Source organism: Bactrocera latifrons, unplaced genomic scaffold, assembly GCF_001853355.1.
Source record: "Bactrocera latifrons isolate USDA-ARS-PBARC rearing strain unplaced genomic scaffold, ASM185335v1 scaffold_172, whole genome shotgun sequence".
NCBI lineage: Eukaryota > Metazoa > Arthropoda > Insecta > Diptera > Tephritidae > Bactrocera > Bactrocera latifrons.
This window is the reverse complement of record NW_017535208.1, coordinates 569,197-587,563: the sequence shown is the minus strand read 5'-3', so window position 1 is coordinate 587,563 and position 18,367 is coordinate 569,197. Positions and strand designations below refer to the sequence as shown.

General features: G+C 35.4%; 5 protein-coding genes across 12 annotated transcripts; 3 read left to right on the top strand and 2 right to left on the bottom strand.

The window, feature by feature from the left end:
• LOC108967008 (trafficking protein particle complex subunit 3) lies at positions 1 to 2,331 on the bottom strand. 3 transcript variants are annotated; one of them, XM_018930208.1, is made up of 4 exons: positions 2,171 to 2,331; positions 449 to 859; positions 230 to 359; positions 1 to 148 (listed from the first exon to the last, which is right to left on the bottom strand). In XM_018930208.1, exons 1-3 carry the CDS (start codon positions 2,207 to 2,209, stop codon positions 273 to 275), a joined length of 537 nt encoding a protein of 178 aa, XP_018785753.1. In that variant the 5' UTR covers positions 2,210 to 2,331; the 3' UTR covers positions 1 to 148; positions 230 to 272. The 3 variants fall into 3 exon arrangements, with proteins under 3 accessions (XP_018785753.1, XP_018785752.1, XP_018785750.1); XM_018930207.1 differs by having other exon boundaries at positions 1 to 359; XM_018930205.1 differs by lacking the exons at positions 1 to 148; positions 230 to 359; positions 449 to 859 and adding an exon at positions 866 to 2,083.
• Positions 2,332 to 2,613: 282 nt separating this feature from the next.
• On the top strand, positions 2,614 to 7,967 carry LOC108967017 (DNA primase small subunit). Its single transcript, XM_018930224.1, has 4 exons — positions 2,614 to 2,798; positions 6,429 to 6,591; positions 6,657 to 6,813; positions 6,881 to 7,967. Exons 2-4 carry the CDS (start codon positions 6,459 to 6,461, stop codon positions 7,899 to 7,901), a joined length of 1,311 nt encoding a protein of 436 aa, XP_018785769.1. The 5' UTR covers positions 2,614 to 2,798; positions 6,429 to 6,458; the 3' UTR covers positions 7,902 to 7,967.
• On the top strand, positions 3,646 to 6,079 carry LOC108967018 (UPF0183 protein CG7083). Its single transcript, XM_018930225.1, has 2 exons — positions 3,646 to 3,780; positions 3,853 to 6,079. The coding sequence occupies exon 2, from the start codon at positions 4,110 to 4,112 to the stop codon at positions 5,406 to 5,408; it is 1,299 nt and encodes a 432-aa protein (XP_018785770.1). The 5' UTR covers positions 3,646 to 3,780; positions 3,853 to 4,109; the 3' UTR covers positions 5,409 to 6,079.
• On the bottom strand, positions 7,938 to 9,903 carry LOC108967016 (heat shock 70 kDa protein 14). The gene has a single exon (XM_018930223.1). The coding sequence runs from the start codon at positions 9,753 to 9,755 to the stop codon at positions 8,214 to 8,216; it is 1,542 nt and encodes a 513-aa protein (XP_018785768.1). The 5' UTR covers positions 9,756 to 9,903; the 3' UTR covers positions 7,938 to 8,213.
• Positions 9,904 to 10,925: 1,022 nt separating this feature from the next.
• LOC108967015 (rab GTPase-activating protein 1-like) lies at positions 10,926 to 18,227 on the top strand. 6 transcript variants are annotated; one of them, XM_018930217.1, is made up of 11 exons: positions 10,926 to 11,020; positions 11,332 to 12,041; positions 12,751 to 13,080; positions 13,263 to 13,446; positions 13,519 to 13,706; positions 13,779 to 14,920; positions 14,972 to 15,056; positions 15,120 to 15,223; positions 15,286 to 16,005; positions 16,069 to 16,536; positions 17,838 to 18,227. In XM_018930217.1, the coding sequence occupies exons 2-11, from the start codon at positions 11,783 to 11,785 to the stop codon at positions 18,057 to 18,059; spliced, it is 3,702 nt and encodes a 1,233-aa protein (XP_018785762.1). In that variant the 5' UTR covers positions 10,926 to 11,020; positions 11,332 to 11,782; the 3' UTR covers positions 18,060 to 18,227. The 6 variants fall into 6 exon arrangements, with proteins under 6 accessions (XP_018785762.1, XP_018785763.1, XP_018785765.1 ...); XM_018930218.1 differs by having other exon boundaries at positions 10,931 to 11,082; XM_018930220.1 differs by lacking the exon at positions 10,926 to 11,020 and having other exon boundaries at positions 11,096 to 12,041; positions 13,269 to 13,446.
• Positions 18,228 to 18,367: the final 140 nt, after the last annotated feature.

Below are 18,367 nucleotides of genomic sequence, written 5' to 3'. Positions count from 1 at the left end.
TTAAAAATATTTTAAATTCATTTAAATGTTGTTTTAATATACACATTTTGTATAAATAATAATTCGCCGCATATAGCTTTATCAGCTAGAGTCCTATCTTCTTATACATTTGCGCAGTGCGAGCGATGTTTTCCTTAAAGTATGAGGCCTGGAAACCAAAATATGCTAGTCACGCTTATGTAATTAAACAAAAATTAATGCAGGAATGCTACTAATATCCTTTGCTAACAATCTTATTCTAAAATACTCCAGTAATCTGTGCCACTACGCTTCTAATCCTCGCCTGCAGGTATAGCGTCTTCCAGGCGTCGCAAAAATTTAATTCGAAGCTCCGTTACATTGTCACCTTTTAGTTGATCCTGAATTACAGAATAGTAATATATACATGAAAAAGTATATTCAAGATGCCCCTAAAATAAGTATTGCAAACATTTTGCATATATAATACCTGAACAAACCAGCATTGAACATCCAATTGCACCATCTCGAGAGCACCGCGTATACAGCCATTAAGTATAGAACTGTAGCGCAAATTGGTCAAATCCTGAGGCAGTTCGACGAATTCCGTTAAGGGATTGGTTTCAAAAACTAATGAAAATTCATCTGAAGAGGCAGACCAGTTGGAAATAGTCGGTTGTACATTTAGGTAGATGCGGAAGGCCTGTTGTATGCGATCTGCCGTTTCGCGCATTTCCAAACAGCGTGGAGCGGAGGTTCGTGCTAGGAAATCTTCAATTAATCTCATACCCATATTATAGCCTATACGTTCAAGTTGTTTATTTACATCTTCGATGTTTTCAAAATCTCGTAACATTTGAGTTACAAGCGCACCATAAGTGAGTGTTAAGAACTCGGCATTCTGGGGATTACAAATTATTTATTAGAGATAATTACAATACGGTTACATTGATAGCGGTTAGTCTTTATCTAAGTAACATCTAATTAGAGTGGAAATTAAATAAATATATGTATATAATGTTAATTTCCTTAAAACTAAAACTGGTATTGGTTATTGTAGACTTTTCCAAATGATTTATTTTATTGGTGTAATTGTAATATTTGGCGTTGGCGCTGGAATGGGCCCCTGATGTGGAGCGATTAACTTTGGTGCAGTACGCACAGATGCTCGTGTTTGTACCGGTTGCATTTGCGATTCGCAGTTGTTAAGTCCAGACGCACTTAATTCACCTTTAATTTGAGCAGAGTGGAATCGGCCTCCTTCTCCACGTACTCTATTCATTGCATGGCGATGTCGAGATTCGTGCAAATACTTGGAACGTTCCTTAGGTATGCGGGATTCAAGTTTTGCACGAGCTTGTCGTCTTATGAGTATTCTTTTATATTGTTTGGCATTGACATAGAGAGGTTCTTCTTCCGATTCACCCTTACTTGAGTCGTCTTCCGCTTGTACTCCCGCTGAAGTAACATCGTTTGCCGTAGTATTAGAAATTGTGGCAGACGTTGGTTGTTGTGATGATACTGCAGCGGCAGCTTGAGGTACTGCAACAGTTGTTGTTGTTCCCGCTTGAGGCATCATAATTATTTGTTGTCCCACTGCTGGAGCGGTGCCTGTCGCACCTTGTGGATGCGTAGGGGCCGTAGCAATTTGCATTAATTGACCGTTAATGTTAATAAGCTGTGGTTGCGGTGTTGCTTGAGTAGCAGCAGTACTTGGGTCAAGCGTCAATGAAGTTGTAGGTGGTTGGTAAAATATTGTTTGACCATCCGGTAATTGAAGTAGTTGCATGGGTTGAGCTGCTTGCTGTGGCTGTTGTAACATTATTTGGTTCGTCTGAAGAGGTATGAGACTGGTTGCCGGTGCTCCCGTTGCATTAGAGGATTGAGCTTGTTGTTGTGGAACTTGTCCAATAATAATTTGGGCACCACCAGCAGTCATCATGGGGATGAATTGTATTTGCTTTTGATTTTGTAAGTTCCGATTATTTTGTGCTACAACGGTGATGGTACCCGAAGTCTTGTTCAATTTATTGTTTATTGTATTGTGATTATTCTCCATGCACCTTTTCGAGATGAATATTGTAAAACTGAGACGTGAAATCAAATTTGGTTTCTCATACAATTACTGCAAAATCGAATGGAATATAAGCGAACCTTCGATAGTGACTACCCGCTATCAAAATAATTCAACTATAAGTTATATTAAACTTACAACTTTTTTAGTGTCAAAACGAGAAGCTTGTCGAGACATTATAGAAATATGACTTTTCCAACTACAGATTATCTAATCTAACCAATATCCCTCAAAATTATTCTAGGATAAATTTTAGCTTTTACTCCTAACAAAATAAAATGTGTTGAGATATATGGATGCGGGGTATATTCAGTGGACTAAGTGGTGAATTTTAGAAAATATCCGTCATCAGAAAATTTGTATTGAATAAACACAATTTTGTAACTAAGATTTATATTTTGTTGGGTTTCATAATGAATTAATACATCTATAAGGGTGTTTAATGTTAATAAATTAGATTGTATCAGCGTTAAATTTAATTTTGCCACATAATTTTAAATGAATCTATTACAATTCCAGTAAACTTTGAACACTGGTGTGTGGTAGCTTTGTACAACTCTGATTGTCTACGTTTGCTTTGACAAGAGGTTCGCGTGGTGGTGATTTCTGTAGATAAGGATGAAAATTGCTTAGTTCATTGAGTCAATTTATGAGATTTTTAATTTATCTAATAAACGAAATTTGCAAACAGAGTGGTTAATAATAAGAAGATAGTAATTATCGATCATTGAAGTCTCAAAACGTGTGTGTTTAAAATCTTACATAGGTAAGTTTACATCAAAGGTGGCCATTCCCGCCATTAGTACGTATAAAGTGCTGCCTAGTTATGTTTATTACTAGGACTTTTTTTTGAATACGGCTTATCCAGTGACTACATTAATCTCCTTGTAAAATTTACGAAACTTTTTTTTAATATTCCTAGGGATATTGTTTTCATAATAGTTTATTACAAGTTCATTACATTGCATACTTTTGTTTTTAATTTATTTCTTTGTCATATAAATCCTTTTAAATGGCATACTTAAATAAAAGTGCTAGCGGCGAGAGGCGCAGAATTTTTAAACAAAGTAACTGTATGTCAAAGTCTCACTTAAATTCTAAAATTAGAACAAAATAAATGAAATGCATAAAAAAGTAATTTGTTAATAATACTTTCATTTATTTGTATAAGCATTAAAAATAGCACGTGAAAACAAAAAATCACTTGTTAAGAAGCTGTCGAAATCGAATTTTTTAACCCGCAGCGTTTATTTAGATATTCACCATACATATTGTAATTCTTGGGCATACATAATTTATGGGCTATTTTTGTAGTAATTTGCAGCCTTTTTTAGTACACTAGTAAACGTAACGTATTCGTGAAAATATAATAAATTTGTATATTTGAAGTTGAATATGAATATCCCAATGTGACTCGCTGGTATGATCTCTAGTACTATTGTAAATTTATATACCAATGAATAGTCTGTTAATAATTATAATTTTTTATAAAGCTGCGTATGTTTGTTTTAAAAAAGTATTACTCTTCATGGTTATACGAAAAATGCAACTCTGAGTTTTGTATTACCTACTCAGCTGTTGTCTTTGTTTTCGCTGTAATCGCAATCTTTTTTTTTTGCTAGGTGCTTTGTGTGGATTTGTGTGTATTACGTCGAATTGAGAAACTAAATTTATTTTTACTTTTATTTACCTTGATTCAAAGAGTTTTATTTTCCTACTCAAACAGAGTTACTGATAACAACCTGCAAGTAAGATTTGAACTTTTGACTTTAAAATGTTCTGAATGTATCTTTTTTAATTTGGAAATTTTTGCGTTTCAGTTTGCGACGCCAGACATTAGAAACAATATACAAACGCACAAAGAAAAAACAAGAACTTGGATAAAAGAAACGAAGTTCAGGGGCACAGAAGCCTCCTCTGGATATATTGTCAGAGTACAATTAGAAGTTTGTCATTTTTGAGGATCATAATAACTAGTGATTAGTTTATAAATTTCTTTTGTGTTGTTACTTAGAGCAAAGTAATAGAGCATCACTAGTATATCAATTCTGAAACTTTAAAACCTTGCTGTCATAAAATGTTGGACTTAGAAATTGTGCCTGAGTTATCGCTGGGATGTGATACTTGGGAGTTCGTTTTGGGGATGCACTTTTCGCAAGCAATAGCAATAATACAATCGCAAGTGGGAATAATTAAAGGCGTGCAAGTGCTTTACTCGGATACAAACCCATTGGGTGTGGATATTATAATAAACTTACCTCAAGATGGTGTTCGTTTAATTTTTGATCCCATAGTTCAACGTTTGAAAACCATTGAAGTATTCAATATGAAATTAGTAAAGCTGAAGTATGGTGGAGTACACTTCAATTCCCCAGAAGTTCTGCCCTCCATAGAACAAATTGAACATTCTTTTGGGGCTACCCATCCTGGCGTATACGACGCTGCAAAACAATTATTTGCTTTACATTTCCGTGGATTGAGTTTCTTTTTCCCAGTGGATAGTAAATTGCAAGAGGGATACGCACATGGTTTGGGATCATTGATTTTTTTAAGTGGCGCATCGCCAGTTGTATCAAAAATGTCTCTCTACTCTGGTAGTAATGTTTCGGAGACACGCGCTCCACCGCTTCCTCTCTCTTGTTATCATCGACAGATATATTTGGATTCAGCTAAAGTGTTACGTTCTACAAACGGTTATTCAAAAGGTCTCAAACTAAAATTATATACCGAGGGATCCAGTCGCTCATTAGAGCATCGGCGCCAATGTTTCACAAGGGAAGTTCTTTTCGGCGACAGCTGTCAGGATGTAGCTATGAAACTTGGTGCACCAAATCGAATATTTTTTAAAAGTGAAGATAAAATGAAAATACACTCTTCCAGTGTAAACCGTCAGGCGCAGAGTAAAAGGAGCGATACTTTCTTTAATTATTTCACACTTGGCATAGACGTGTTATTTGATGCGCGTACCCAAACTTGCAAGAAGTTTGTGTTACATACAAATTACCCAGGACATTTCAACTTCAATATGTACCATCGCTGTGAATTCAAATTTAATTTGAAAAGTGAAAATGATCATGATAATTATGGAAAAAAGAGCTCCGAGGACATTGAAGTTACTGCATACGCCAAGTGGGACGAGATTAGTGCGGTAGTGCCGTCAGCTCGTCCGGTGGTGCTTCATCGCGCTAGCTCAACAAACACTGCCAATCCCTTCGGTGCAACCTTTTGCTATGGTTATCAGGATATAATATTTGAGGTCATGACAAACAATCATATTGCCTCCATAACATTATACAGTACGATTCCACCATTAAAACAAACTGAGCAGTCTTACCAGGAGCACAAATTGCAGGATATAAGTTTGTCAGTTGCGTGAAAAGACACATTTGCACAGAGTTCGCAAACTCTGACTTATAATTCAGTAAAAGTTCAACCGAATCGTGAATATTTTTAATTAAAATATGTTTTAATACTAAGAATAAAAGAACTTGAAAGTAGAAGCTTAAGTTAAAAAAATGAACCATGACTACTTTCCTTTTGCACTACATATAAAAGCGGCATTTAAACAGAAGAAATACACAATAAGACCAACGTAATAGCCCTTCAATATCCGCAAATATTTTTTAATTCAGTTTTCTACTAACATCACATCGAAATATATACAGTCAGCTATTGCAGCAATTTTCAATTTTACTTCCTTAATGCCGTTTTAATATGTGGGTAAATCGATTGTGGTCTGAGGAGAGTGTGACCGCACTATGTCTACATATATAAGGAGTTTAATGTATAATACAATTATATAACAATTATATTTTATATATAGCGAACTCTTAACACCTAAAATATACCAAACTTTCAAAGGTATTGAATGTATATAAATATGTATACATTCTAAAATATGTATGTAAATTAAGCTTATACATATAATACATGTTTACATAACAGGATAATAAGGTTTAAATTAATCACTGTTTGACAAAATAGTATTTAAGTTTACATACATATAAAAGTGTATATTAACATCATTTTGAACACTGACTTAATCTTAGTGTTGTTTGGTTGGATAGCCGCGGAAGCTAGAACTAAAAGTGTTTACTTTTTTAAATAATTGCATTGAGTTTCTAAAGTTCTACTATATAATTAATTGTACGTGCACATTTTTATTCCGTTAGTTCAAAAAGATATAATGTAAAAAAAATTAAAAAAAATGTAATAAAATGTAATAAAAATTTGAATCTATTGAAATAAGTAAAAAAATAAAATAAATAGCGATAACAACAATTGAAACTTTTGTTTTCCTTGGTGTATATGAAAATCCACTGAATTTGTTTTTTATTAGCAAGATATATTTATAAATGAAGTTCTTAAATGATGATTATATTTTCTATGATTTCAGCATATAAAGTATAAACAACGAACTTTTAAAATGCCGGAAGAAGAAACTCCAACCGTAAACACGGCAAATTATGATCCCAACATACTTCCGGACATGTTACCTGTCTATTACAAAAGATTATTTCCGCATAAACCATTTTACCGTTGGTTATCATATGGACTTTGTGAGTCAAAACTTTGCTATCATCATTATTTTATGAATTCATGTAAGCTTACTGAAATTTTTTAGCTGAAAGCAATATTTTTGCGAATCGTGAGTTCTCCTACACACTCCACGATGATATATACATTCGTTATCGTTGTTACGATACTCAAAGTGAATTGGAAAACGACATCTGCTCGACGTGTCCACACAAAATCGACATTGGTGCAGTTATGAATACCAGGTGATATTTCTAAATTTTTCGTTTATGTATGTATTTATATTAACTGTGAAATATTAAAATTTTCTAGACCTAAGAACTTTCGTATCACATCAACAGCAATGCAGCCAGTACAACGTGAGCTGGTTTTCGATATTGACATGGATGATTATAACGATGTGCGCACCTGTTGCACCGGTGCAACGGTATGTTTAAAATGCTGGAAATTCATGGCTTTAGCCGCCCGTCTGCTTGATGCAGCTCTACGTGAAGATTTTGGTTTCGAGCATATATTATGGGTATTTTCGGGCCGTCGTGGTGTCCACGGATGGGTGTGCGATTATGATGCACGTCACTTAGATTCGAGAGGACGCTCCGCACTTGCCGAGTATCTACAAATTACTTCTAATGTAACTATTAATGGTGTGATTATAGCGCGCGTTCAAATTGGGGAACGTATGCATCACAGTGTCCGACGTGCGCTAAAATTTATCGAGCCACTGTTTGAGGAGATTGTTTTGGAGGATCAAAATTTATTTGGAGACGTCAAAGGTGTTAATAAATTATTATTAATGATTCCGGACGATACGGCTCGTAAGGATGTAGAAACGTATTTAAGGAAAACGCATGATGATGGTGCACATTCTCGAACAATATGGGCCACTTTTGTGCGCTATGCAAATTCCATGCGAACAGGCACTGCTAACGTTTGGACACGCAAACTAAAAAATATAGTTGAGGAGATTCAGCTGGGTATACTTTACCCTCGTTTGGACATCAATGTTACCAAGGGCATGAATCATTTACTCAAGTCACCTTTTTGTATTCACCCAGGAACTGGAAAAGTTTGTGTTCCGTTTAATTGTAATGCCGCTGCAAAGTTCGACCCCACCACAGTACCTAATATAGCACAGTTATTGCAAGAGATTAACGCTTTTGACGACAAATCAAAATGTCAAGAAAATGGTCCGGAAGACAAAAGTCGCATTAAAGACTACAAGAAGACTGGTATGTTTAAGGGAGTTGTAGTGTTTGAAGAATTCTTACGGAAATTGGAGAGTAGCTTAAAAGCAAAAGCAATTGATGTAAGTGACCAAACAATGGAGTTTTAGTTGTCATATGGTAGGTTTAAAAAATCAAAAAGTTAATTCTAAAATAAATATTTATTTCGTAATTAATACATCATTTAATTTTTGGCAAATGCATTACCAAAGTATAACTCAGGTAGACATTAACAAAATGTGTTTTACCACCACTCATATATATGTACATAAAACAGTTATGTTAAAATTTGAAAATAAGTGAAAATAACCCAAATTTAATGCAAAATGTTTAAGTTTATTAACATTAACCAGATAGAGGTTTAGAAATATTTCACTATTCAAAAATATATATGAGACATTTCTATAATACCTCAAACAATTTTAGACTACACGTATTCGTAAATGTGGTTTACGAATTGGTTCGGCGCCTACTTGTTTGCAATCAATGTCTGCTTCGATGCGATATGTGCCATTATCTGTTGGTGTCAAGCCTTCTAAAGTTACTTCATTGACTTTATCACCACTTCGTACGCGAATAACACTGCCAATTTCAGCACCTTCCGTTTGCTTCAGCTCAAGCAGCACTTTTCGTGGTAAAGATGTTCCCTTCCCTATTAATATTTGCGCGTTTGTTTCGTCATTGCCATGCCAAATTAGAAGATCCTCTTCTACGTATATTCGCTCATCTGTAGCCTGCAGGTCTTGTTCCATTGGCGTATGAAGGAATGTTGCTTGTCGAGCACATCCTATGGCTACTACCTCATCAGCTGAGATTGTTGAATGTAATTGAGCGTCCGGGAATCGCGCCGCAATGACTGATTGTAGTTTTGGTATACGCATTGTGGCTCCCAGCAAGACAATTGAATTAACGCCTTTAACTTCAGGGTGGTCCACTGACGCACGTTCAACACATTCGTTTAATGTCTGCATAAAATTGTTAATAACAGGTTGAATAAGACTTTCAAATCTTGCACGCGACATTTGAGCATTAAAATCAACACCATCCATAAGTGAGTCAATATATATTTGAGTTGAGGGAAGTGTTGTTAATATATGTTTGCAGTTGGTTGCTGCGTTACGTATTTTTGACAAAGATCGGCGACTCTCATGCGGATCTAATTTATATTTTCTTTTGAACTCCTCGCATATGAATTGAACTAGGGCGTCTGTGAAATGTTGACCACCAATTGGATATGGTCCGTATGCATCCAACTGTGTGTAGAGTCCATCTCTAACTTCGTATAATGCAAAATGGCTGTTCAAACCTCCACACTTTATAGTTAGGACGTATTTGCTTTCGTTGTTCGTGCTGCCTTCAGCTTCTTCTTGTTCCCCTATACCATATGCAAGTATTGCTGCAGTCGGTTCGGTAATAATCTGAGCAACATGAAATCCTGCTTCTTTTGCGGCACGAGCCAATTCAGGCCAAGCAGACTTTGAATAGAAACTCGGTATAGAGATTACAACAACTGGATCTTTTTCCGATGAAATATGATATTGACGAGCTAATTCCAACTCTGCACGAAAGAGCTTAACCTGGACATCGAAAGGTGTCAGTTCCCGAATGTTTTCTTTAAATTCGTCACTTTTATCGTCTTGTATTTGACATTTAAGCTGGAAAGTATGACTGAGAGCATCATAATCGCACGGCAGCTCCTGTATGGCAGTTTTTAGTCTTTCCTCATCCAACTCTTGTGGCATAAGCAGCTGAAAACTGTTGGCCACAGCTTGTTTTGGACGGGTAGCCATCTTTTGTTTTGCAGTTAATCCACATTCAATTTCTTCGTCGCCACCCCAGAGCAGACATGCTTGTGAGTTTCGGTCACCTTGTTTGTTCGCGATAACTTCTGGCTTACCGTCGTTTTTTACATGAGCAATGCATAACGTGCTATTGCCAATTTTGATACCGAATCTTGGCCACATTTTATTTCAACAATCAACACACTCTATTGAATCCTACAGAATTGTTACGATGATAAAATTTGTCCACTACTATAAACGTGCGCGTGTTCGTAAAGAATTCTTGGCGGTAGCATGCGATTTTTATGACAGTTACAAGTGTTGCCGGCTTGAACACTATACCCAAGATAAATAAACACAAGACTGGAGGACATGAATATAATTCTGTAATGATTGATATCAATCTTTCAGATAAACAAGTATACGTAGAAAAAGAATGATCATATGGAGACTTGTTGTTTATTGGAATGTAAGTGTTTTAAGGAATTTTTTTAATATAAATTTAATATAAATAATATAATTGTTTATATTCTGTATTCAATCAATCAATAGGGGTATTCTGTTGCTCTTGCAAAACCCTTGCACGGTGCACGAATTGCAGATTTTTCCACCTTATGCAAAGGCACAACAAACACAACACACACAAAAATGTTTGCAAGGGCTGTAAAATATATCAGAAAATAACCCTTGGGGTATTCGCTTGCTCTTGCAAAACCCTTGCACGGTGCAAGAATTGCATATATTTCCTCTTGGTGCACCGGCACAACAACAAACACACGCAGAATATTATTTGCAATGGCTGTAAAATATGTCAGACCAAAGCCCATGTATATTTGCGTGCAATGTCACGTAAAAATATAATTGCAAAGCTGTTTTAGCTGTCATTTTACATAAAGACATATTTCAGCTCGAAATTGTTGAGGAAGGTAAATTTTAAATATATTTTATAATTTCTATTTAAATTATAAAGATTTGTTACAGTTCTTTTGATAAGAATGATGGCAGAAGGTGCCCCAATTCAGAATAGCCATGCACAAAAGTCATTTACAATAAATTGACCGAATCAGCTGTTCATATATCAAAAGATTCTGCAATGAGTGCTCTCGTACCCTTGTATATTTTGCTATGGGATTTTTGCAATCTGCAATTTTGCAAAAGCAAGAAAATCCTCCAATGTCTCTTAAAATAAATTTAAAGTATTTTACTGGAATTTTATAACTCTTAATCTAATTGTTTTGAAAAATCTATTTAAAAACAGATTTTTCTGTTAGTTGAATATTTATTATTTCATGGTGGTAGCACTTTGTATTCAACGAATAACAAGAAAGAGGAGTGAAATGAAATGATGTCAAAAGGCATAGTTGAGATTTTCACAAGGCAGAAAATAGCTGTACATTTAATTATCAACGTAAAAATTGTGAAAATCAATAACAAAACAAAAATATAAAGTAAAGTATCAATAAGTGCAATAAATGACTCACTGAAGAGTTTAATTTAGCGAAAAATTCAAGTATATTATTAGAAATTATTTAATGTGATATTTGTTTTCAAAATTCGATAATAGCAACGGTTGGCTGTGTTATTTGTACTCGATTCGGGTATCGGGCGCACCACCCATCCAAATGTTGTAATTTACCTACAATTCTCGTATAGACTAACACCTCAATTGTAAAAGTGATTGCGATTCGTCATCATCGATCAGAACAAAAAAGAGGGCGATTGAATCTGAATAATATTAATTGCTTTTGTGTATTTTCAGCTCAAGAATACAAACAACAAAATAAACCTGTGTTGCATTCTTAGACTTACATATAATCGAGCAATCATTTATATTAGAAAGATGTAAATAAAATAGTATTCGACCAACCCATGGAAAAACAGCTAAGTATTGCATTGTAGTTTTCAATTTCCTTGTTTTACCTACTGGATTCCTTGGGTATTGTTCAAAAAGAAACGCGGCCGTCCCTTATACTACTCACCTACATATCTACCTGGAGTAGTTTTCTTGCATACATACGCATGTATGACCTTTCACACACCGCTTGAATTTAGCCATCTGAAAGTACAGAAACGAGTACAAACGGACGACATCTTTCGTACTCGAATATACAGAAAATCGAAAACATTTTAAAAAAAACTTTAAAGGAGTAAAAATAGAACACATTTACGTTAAATATATTCACCGGTAGACATATCGTCGATATTGAGACATGGATGATAACCTTAGTACGAAATCTTCTGAATCCTCACTAACCACTAGTGGAGAGTATGAAATTGTTTCTGACAGCAATATTACAACACCAATAGACCAGCAGCATTTGTCGGAGAATGGTACACTTTTAATAATACCGACAAACAACAAATCGCCAACACTGAATTTAGCTAATAATCGTAATATTGCTGATTTACAACATGCTATGACGGACGCTCTACGTGAAATAGATTTAAATTCAGACACTTCTTCATCTGGTGAGAATGGCTATACTTCTTATGTACTTATATATAATCTATAAGTAATTAGATAGATTATTAATAAAATCATACAATATGGTAAATATTACAATACTTATATTGAAATATGAATATTCCCTAAATAAGATAAGGACAATTCTAAACATATGTACATATATTTTGATTGCAATATATTATATTTTGTAATGTAGAACGTAATTTTGTTGTATTCTTCAAAGCATTCCAATTAGTGATTTTATACTAAAATTTATTTGTATTGTAACTGTAGTGAAACTTTAAAATTTTACTAATATTGATAAACTAAAAGTAATCAATTTATACTAAATTTTAAAATTTACATAAAATAAGTAATTAAAACAATAAACGAGTGTTCCTAAGATATACAGTTTTAATCTCGATCAGCCTTTTAAACTATCGAAATTAAAAACAAAAAAAAACTTTAAAGAATTCCGATCAATTTCAAATATGTATAACTTCGATCTTTACTCACTATTCATTAAAGGCCGGTTGTAGGGATATCATTATAAAAAAATAAATAAAACCTAACAGCTGCTAGCAAAACAGAACAATGTGTTTCTTAGCAACGTCATAAGTCACGATAATAACAACGCCTCTCATCTCTCCATAAATAATGAGAATTATCTTAAACCACACGGCATTAGTACTTTGCTATTTCGAGGTGTACTCAATTTTCAATATATTGCAGCACCCAATGCGGTAGCGTTGAGTAAACAAAAATCTCTGACATTACCATTGGCTGGTACTTCAAGCCCGGCACTGCTGGTTCCAAACAACGACTGCGAACAGCAACAGTTAGTTCTACCAAAGACCGCAATGAAGTCACAATCATTAAACCGCCACCACACAGACTATGCTATGACACCAAAAAGCGATGACGCGTCAACTTCCGAACAAAATCGAGTTGGCCAATCGGTATTTTATGACTGCATTGATGCAAGTCCAGGTGGGGTTGGAGGTGGTGTCGAAGAGAAACAAGACATCATGAAGCCGGAGAAAAATGATACCGATGAAGAAGGTGAGCCTTACGGCCTCTTATTTCTAATTTCAGTATTACGATTTTTAATTTATGATTATTTTCGACTTTAAACCGCCGTTGAGTATTTGGTACATAAAAACTGTGCATGTATGTATGTGTTACCACAGAACTAACTAACATACGTACGTATATTTTATTTTATTGATGACTTTATATTTTAGTTTCAGATATCGATCAGGGTTGTACTATATTTTCCGGTGTCACATATCTTGGAGCTGCAAACATAAATGCTCCCAAATCCGAAATCGACATATACCGAATAATGAATGAACTGAACAGTAATTCGGAGTCAGTTGGTCTTAAAATATCAGTTAGCATACCGAATTGCTCCGATGGGCTGGTTGTGTGAGTACATATTCCTAAATTTCAATAACAAGAATATTTGTATAAGTGTTTCTCTATGTATTTGCTAAATAGCTTGCATGACGCTGAAACCAACTCTGTCATCGCAACCTACGAAATACAAAGCATTATTTTATACTTTCGTGGTCCCGTAGAAACTCCTGAAAATGGTTGCTTTGCATTTACTTGGTTACATGGCGATGCGCTATTTCAATGCCATGTTTTTCGTTGCCATATCCCAGAAGCGGTTAATCAAGTCAGCGGTGAGTGGAAGCGTTCAGTTACTTTTTATAACTTTCCTATATTTGTTATATATTGTATTATTTATTTTAAAGCTTGCTTTCAAAAGGCTTTTCGTACATATCCGCCAAGCATGACTTGCAGTTTGACATCTGCCATCGACAGTAATATGATGAACTCAGTGACGTCCGATGTTAGTGGAAATCCGCTAAATACAGCCGGTTATGAATTTATTGTATCCCTGGAAATACGTGAAAAGGTCGCCAAGAATTCATTTTCGGCCGTACCACGCGATCGCAATTGCTTCAAGTTACGTGCTAACATTGACAAAGAAGTTATCATTACCGTCAAGCAAACACCTTCAAATATACTACAGCCTCTGTTCATAGAACGCTGCTTTGGTGTACTACTAAGCCCCGGTAAATTAGTGCGTCAGGGCGATATGCAATTAATTGATATGGTAAATATGAGCTATCAGTCGCCTACCATTACTGCAGGCGGTGGTAACGCTAATGCAGCAACGACTAACGGTGTCGGTGCCGGTGACAATGCTGGTGGTTCTGGCGCCCCGCCTTTATGCCTTTGTCCTTATGTTATACGCGCCGAATGGAAGGCCAATGAAGCTGCTTTCGAACAACTCAATGTTGAAGCGTCAAAGAATTTTCTGACTGTGGCGGTCGATATAGTGGTGCGTGGAATTCGCGACCCTGTACGTTTTGTTATTGAGACACCCGTTGTAATACAATCGGCTAGTGAGATACGCATAATGGACCATTTTATATCTAAACGCCCAATGACATTGCGCTTCTATCTACAATTAGAACGTACAACCGATGAGTTCAGTTGGAAAGTGAACTCAATTGATCCGTCTGATGAAATCAATGAACCACAACAACCAAGTTCATTGTTGAAATTTGGAATGAACAATTTATCACGCATTGTGCGCTCATCATCGATTGTATCTATAGAGGATGATTGTCCTACCGATTATAGCTCCGATGGTGATGAACCCTTATTGAGTGGTACAGGTGAAGTATCCAAAGACTGTTCACAGGACAAACTAGATGAGTGGGATCCAATATTAAAAGAATGGGATAGTGAAAAAAGACCAAAAAATTTGGCTCCTTTGGTACGTTTGGGAATACCGGAAGCTTTGCGTGAAAAAATATGGCAGAAACTGGCAAATGTTGAGGGCAAAACTGAAATGCTTGACATGTATAAGATTTTAATAACCAAAGTAAGTACTAAACATTGGCAAGCGAAAAAATATATTCTCAAATTTTTGTAGGAAACCAAATGTGAAACTGTAATACAACGGGATATACATAGAACATTTCCGGCACATAAATGCTTCAAAGAGAGTGGTGGTTCTGGTAATTAATTATTTAATCCTAATTAAAATTACTTCGTTTACAACCGTAATTCTTTTGATTTAGGACAAGACTCACTTTTTAAGGTCTCAAAGGCATACGCCGTTTATGACAGTGAAGTTGGTTATTGCCAGGGCTTAAGTTTTATTGCCGCAAGTCTACTGTTACATGTGAGTTTTAGATTATGCTTATATTTAAAAATATTTTTAAAAATATTCTTCTTGTTATGTAGATGCCCGAAGAGGATGCATTTTGTGTATTGGTGGCTCTTATGTACGATTACGGCCTTCGTGATTTGTATAAGCAAGGATTTGAAGTACTTTATTTACGGCTCTACCAACTTGACCGTTTGATCAAAGATCAATTGCCCAAATTACATGAACATTTTGCAGCTTGTGGCATTGAGACACACATGTACGCTTCGCAATGGTTTCTCACACTCTTCACAGCCCGTTTCCCATTATGTTTCGTATTTCATGTACTCGACGTGTTTCTGCTAGATGGCGTACCATTGCTTTTTCAGGTTGCTGTGACATTGCTATCTATTTGCGAGGCTGACTTGCGTCAACTTGATTTCGAAGGCATACTAAAATATTTCCGTGTAACATTACCGAAGAAATGCCGCAGCCCTAGTCAGGCACGCCGTGTTATGAAAATGGCATGTGAACGAAAAATTAAGAAATTAAAACAATACGAGGAGGAATTCCAATTGAAAAAGCAACACAAAGAACGTCTGGAAAAAGAGGCACAAATTTACGAAAATCGTTTTGGCGAAGAGAGACGTAAATTACAAGCGGAAATTGATGACCTCCAAAAGAAATTGATTGAGGCTAATGAAAGAGCAGTAGAAAAAGAAAGAAAACACACAGGCATCATACAGGACTATAAACTAATAATACAGCGCTTGGAAAATGACATTACCAATTTGAATGAGACGCTAGGAAATGTAATGGTAAGTAATTTGAAAGTTCAATGTAATAACTAAAGCATCCATTGACGAATTTCACATTCTCAGAATATAGTATCGAAGTGTAAGAATTGTGTACAAAAAATGGAAAATGCGGATCGTAGTGTGAGATTGCCAGCTGAAGTAAGCAGAAATAGTGGCTTAAAAACAACGCAGCATAGTTGTAGTAAGCAAGAGAACGAAGCACCACTGGGTCCACTTGATCCCATAAATATAGCAACTCAACGTATCCGTGAATTAGAACTGGAATTGGCACAAGCTAAGCTAGCACACGTCGAAGCTGAATGTCGTAATCAAGATTTGAATCATCAGCTTAGCGCCACCATTACTGAAATGCACTCTAACCGAAACAGTTGGCAACCATGGTTGTCGAAGACACTCAACTCACTGCAAGAGAAGGTAACTACACGTGGCAGTCGCGACCCTGTTTTGCCAACATTCCAATCTTACACCCAACATGCATCTGCTGGTGCATCAGCGGCCGGTAGCGAAACTAATTCACCCAGCAGTAATCAGGTATCTTGAACAGCACATACGGATACACTGCAATTTTCAATATTAATTTCCAAAGGCTTCGCTTTAAGATGCCAGTTTAAGTTAACATACACTTAGGTATAGTTTTAATGCCATAATTTGACTTTTTCAAAAGTTTCCTTCACATGACAACATTGAATTTACATATAAAATAATATATTTTTTATATCGTACGTTTTTACTTGGTTATTTTACAAATAAAATCAAATGCATAAGCATTTGCTTACAAATTTTCAAATTCATTACAATTCATAACACTATAACACTTTCTGTATATTGGACCAAACTAGTTTTTTTTTGACGATTTGGGTCATAAGTAAAGAAGTATTTTTTCTGTTTTTCGAATTTTGCTCCCAAATTCATATTAATTGCCTTCGAGGTTGGAAAATTGCTTTTTTATACCCTGAACAGGGTATTTTTTAGATTGTCACGAAGTTTGTAACACCTAGAAGGAAACGTCAGAAACTATAAAATGAATATCTAAATGTTAAGCGTGAAGAGTTGAGTCGGTTTAGCCGTGTCCGTCCATCTGTATATATGTAAGTCGAACTAGTAGTTCAGTTTTTGAGATATCGATCTGCAATATTGCACACGTTCTTTTTTCCTCAAAAAGCTGATCATTTGTCGGAACCGTCGATATCGGATCGCTATGGCTATAGGTACCGTACAAATTGTACGATCGGGATCAAGTTCTTGCATGGAAAACGTTTTCATTTGACGAGATATCCTCACAAAATTTAGAACGGTTTATTATTTAAGACAACAATGCAATATCCGAAGAAATTGTTCAGATCGGATCACTATAGCATATATGTGTCATGCAAACTGAACGATCGGAATCAATTTATGTAAGGTATTTTCTGTATTTGTAAAGGGCATAATAGCTTCGGTGCGAGTTAACGTTTCTTCTTGCTTTTACTATTACTCAATCTGTGGAAAAAATCGGTTTGGTCCGATACCTAGAAAAAGAGTCGTGTATTTTATGTAAAACATCAAATTCTATTTGTAAGTTGCACTTCAGTTTGGTTATTGCCAAATGAATTCCACAAATTTATCTTCACATGAAATCCATTACTTTGAACTACTTTATATTGCTTAGTTACTACATATTACACGCAGTTGCGTTTACAAATATTTTTTTAAGCGTTTTGTTCGATACTTTATTCTTGTATACAAAAGTTTGGTTGAACTAAAAAAAAAAATACACCAAAAAATTATACATATTAATTTGGATTGTGTTTGAATTGTCTTGTTTCTTGGACGCTGCCCATTTTGCTACGCAGGAGTTTAAAGCATTCTCAGTGGGAGGTTCGCCGAAATTGCCAGCTAAATTTCAGACCGTCAAACTTCGCAATAGCATCGACAGTTTACGCAACATTGTAGTGCCACTGGAGAGCAGCGCTGGGCGTATTGTTGGCATTGGGACTGCAGCTAGTGTTGATGTAGGTGTGGGTGCAGCTGATCAATTCCGACAGCACCTGCAGCCACAGTCATCGCTTATTTAAATATTATACATAATTAAAAGGAAAATATAAATTTAATTAACGGGCATTTTTGAGTAATGTTTAACTGTTGCTTAGCAATGGATGCAACTCACACAATGCTAACTATCACACATACATATACACATGTGCAAAACAGTACTATGTGCAAAACATTGAAAAAAAAAAGAATTAAATGTTGTGGCTTTGTACACTGAATTTCAATATTTCGTCTTCATAAGTTAGAGCAATTTTCTGGAAAGTTGTTATTTTTTTACATCATGCTTATTTTATTAAGTTTGCCTTATATAGGTAATAGTGCAATATTTTTC